Source organism: Limulus polyphemus, unplaced genomic scaffold (genome assembly GCF_000517525.1).
Source record: "Limulus polyphemus unplaced genomic scaffold, Limulus_polyphemus-2.1.2 Scaffold4934, whole genome shotgun sequence".
Classification (NCBI taxonomy): Eukaryota; Metazoa; Arthropoda; class Merostomata; order Xiphosura; family Limulidae; genus Limulus; species Limulus polyphemus.
The window spans coordinates 58611-62130 of record NW_013670544.1 but is presented as its reverse complement, the minus strand read 5'-3'; the positions used below and the strand labels follow the sequence as shown (position 1 = coordinate 62130).

Below are 3520 nucleotides of genomic sequence, written 5' to 3'. Positions count from 1 at the left end.
ATGAGGACTAGACTGTCTTGTCCAAATTAGAACAAAATACATGAAACCAACCTTCTTGTTGGACAGAAAGAAGGAAACTAACTAGGCCTTCCTGTAAAATGAATTACACAAAACGAACCTTCTTGTTGGACAGAAAGAAGGAAACTGACTAGACCTTCCTGTAAAATGAAATACACAAAACGAACCTTCTTGTTGGACAGAAAGAAGGAAACTGACTGGCTTTAAGCAGATATAATTTCACAATATGGTGAAATACTGTATTTCTGTCAAGTCTTTTGTAATTTCATTTAAGTATACAGAGCCACACCATTTTATTTGTGTAAAGATAGATGTAATTTCACTATTTAGAAAAACACATCACTTTTCTTGATACATATCTAAGTTCATCAAGAAGCACAAAAACAATTTATTTCCTGAGATGTGATTTCACTCTGAAATGTGGAAGGTATTACTCTTGATTTGGAACAGACAAGATGACACTTATTTATAAGTATGTAGAGTCGTTTTTTAGGACAAGTCCTTGTATTTAATTGTGTAATGACTTTAACGTTGTAAATAGATGTTTTACAAAAGTGTCGTTTTAAATAATTAATATGCCACTTCTCTTGGAGTTTGATGTAATTTTATTATACAAAGAATGAAACCTTTTTTACTCAAAAGTGTTGAAGTATACACCAAACTAGAATTTCAGATTCTATACGGTGTGTTCAGCGTGATAGTAGTGCTTTTATCATTGAAAAATACAGCTTCTTAGTAATCTATGAAACTTATTTTTCTTATCACTAGCTAAAGTTAATTTGTCCTGTCAAATATGAATTGACAAGCTCTAGAATTACTAAATCATCCTACATATAGTCACAACCAGATAGTACGAGGAGTAAAAAAATAAGAAATTTTGTACAGATAATGTTAGACATTTTATGGTTTCGATATTAACATAATAACGTTTGATGGCAGCTCTCTTGCAAAACACCATGTATATTAAATGCAAACTAATTTAATTGATAACTTAACCTATTCTTCAAATAATAATACAGTAGTAATAGCTCTTACACTTAAAGTATAAAATAAAGTACCACTTACAAAATTAGAAAGTTAAGCATAGGGACGTATTTTTCATAATCACGAAAATAAAAATCAGAACAAGAAGGCAAGGATTAAAGATCTAAAATATGTAATATAATTAAATACATTCAAGCAATTAATTTCAATTCTAATGAACACATTAAAAATACATTTATCTAGAAGAGTAAAGCAAATAAGCTTGGCAGCTTTAATAATGGTTTATTATTTACTTTCACAAAGACTCTATTTCAAAAAGCTATGCCAATTCCTATATCACAAACTCGTATAACATTTGAACAACATGGTGAAATATTCTACAACTTTAAGTAATCAATCTACTGACAATGACTATCAAACAGTCTAGGATGATCATAACGCAACACTCTTCAATCTGATGCAAAAAGTCTAAGATAAGATGATTACATAGCAACAGGTAATCAGACGAGGTGTTTCTCAGCTACAAACCAATAAGATGAGGTTTTCATCAACAAAGGGAAAACAGGAATAAGGTTGTTTCTCAGCTACAAACCAATAAGATGAGGTTTTCATCAACAAAGGGAAAACAGGAATAAGGGTGTTTCTCAGCTACAAACCAATAAGATGAGGTTTTCATCAACAAAGGGAAAACAGGAATAAGGTTGTTTCTCAGCCACAAACCAATAAGATGAGGTTTTTATCAACAAAGGGAAAACAGGAATAAACTTTTTACCATCTAGCTCTACATAAGACGACGTCTTAAGAGTTTAGCAGACCATCAGTTCAACAGATATTGGTCGGGTTTGATGAAAATATTAAGATAAATGACAAATTACATACATACTATATAATATCTACACGAAACAATTAGTAAGCAAAAGGAAACCCATACAAGCCTCCTAATCTTGCTTAAATTCTTTAATTTTAAAAACAGAACTCAATATTGAAATAATGAAAAACCTACTCACTTCTGGTTGAAAGTAAAGAAAGTCAGTCATGTCCTACCTCACTCAGGGCTCCAACCTGTCACTTCATGAAGCAGTTTACTCTGGGTTGATGCTCCACTACGTTGTAGAAGTGCTGTCTGTTACTCCTCACCCAATTCTGCTACAAACTTAAGTCATTGGCCACAGGAATGGCTTAACCAATAGAAGCAGTATCACCCTTGGTTTTTCTTAGCATCAAGAAATGTTCTAATGTTGTTTTAGAGTTCCGTGTATCTTCAGATCTGGTAAGGCTAACTTCTTATTTCAGGTTGTCAATAGAAGAAACTTTGAAAGCCTCATAAATAGGCATTAGAGTTAATTTTTATCAATAACCATAAACTAATTTTCTAAGCTCCAGAGACAATGAAACTTATGTGGAAGAAAAGCATATTCCTAAGAACACAACTGTTTTTACAACTGCTACAAGAAAGTGAAACAAAGCTGACTGAAGTAATCAGTCCAGGGGAAAAAGAGAAACACCCTGATTGTCCATACCTGTCCCAGCTGCAGATCCAACCAGGTGGCATTACACTCATTTCGTATTGTTGTAAGTAGTTGTTTACTTCTAGCAAGCGTTCAGTAAAATATGACGACTGCAAAACACCTTCCTGCCAATCCTTGTATCGAGTCTGTTATTACAATAAATATACATCGTTAGTGCCTGATTACAGAAAACTAAAACTGCTATTAGCAATTGTAACATTATGAAATGCGGGTAATTTGAATTTATTTGTTAACTCTACACAAATGTCTAAATTGAACTTAAAACACAATTTCATAATTCTAAAATATCTTTACGAATCAATCAATTCCAGAAGAATTATCTAAGCTGTGTGGAAGTTGTAATATTACTTTACATATCACTGAACATAAATATAACATTTAATTCAATTATTTTTACTCTTACTGGGATATTTACGTAATAACCTGTCTATTAAAGATCTCACAATAACATACATCTCTAAGAAAGATATTTTTTTATGTAAGTACTAATAATGGTCACTTAACAAACAAGACCCACTTTGAAATTAAGTGTAAAGTTCAAAAAAGAACAAAATATAATATATCAAATACTAAATATGCCTATAAGATACTTTATTTACTTCTATATATGGATACTCCCTAATTTTCAAACACAGACCAACAGACTCTCATGTGTTTTGTTGGTAGATATTGAGAGAAAGTTGAATGAAGATACGTCAAGAGAATGCTGGATGTCAAGTAAGTACTGGATCATTACAGCAGGTCACTGCTGGATCAGTAAGGTTAAGTGAGTGCTCTATCAGTAGATTAAATGAATTTTGGGTCAGTAGTGTTGAGTGAGTGCTCTGTCAGTAGATTAAATGAATGTTAGGTCAGTAATGTTGAGTGAGGGCTCTGTCAGTAGATTAAATGAATGTTAGGTCAGTAATGTTGAGTGAGGGCTCTGTCAGTAGATTAAATGAATGTTAGGTCAGTAATGTTGAGTGAGGGCTCTGTCAGTAGATTAAATG

At 32.3% G+C, this 3520-nt stretch overlaps 1 protein-coding gene across 1 annotated transcript in view; it reads right to left on the bottom strand.

Moving 5' to 3' along the window:
* LOC106471880 (formin-binding protein 4-like) overlaps positions 1 to 3520 on the bottom strand; it is a 41746-nt gene that overhangs the window by 5916 nt on the left and 32310 nt on the right. The window contains exon 12 of the mRNA XM_013932505.2: positions 2523 to 2656. Coding sequence (XP_013787959.1) covers positions 2523 to 2656 — 134 coding nt within the window. The remainder of the gene's footprint in view (positions 1 to 2522; positions 2657 to 3520) is intronic.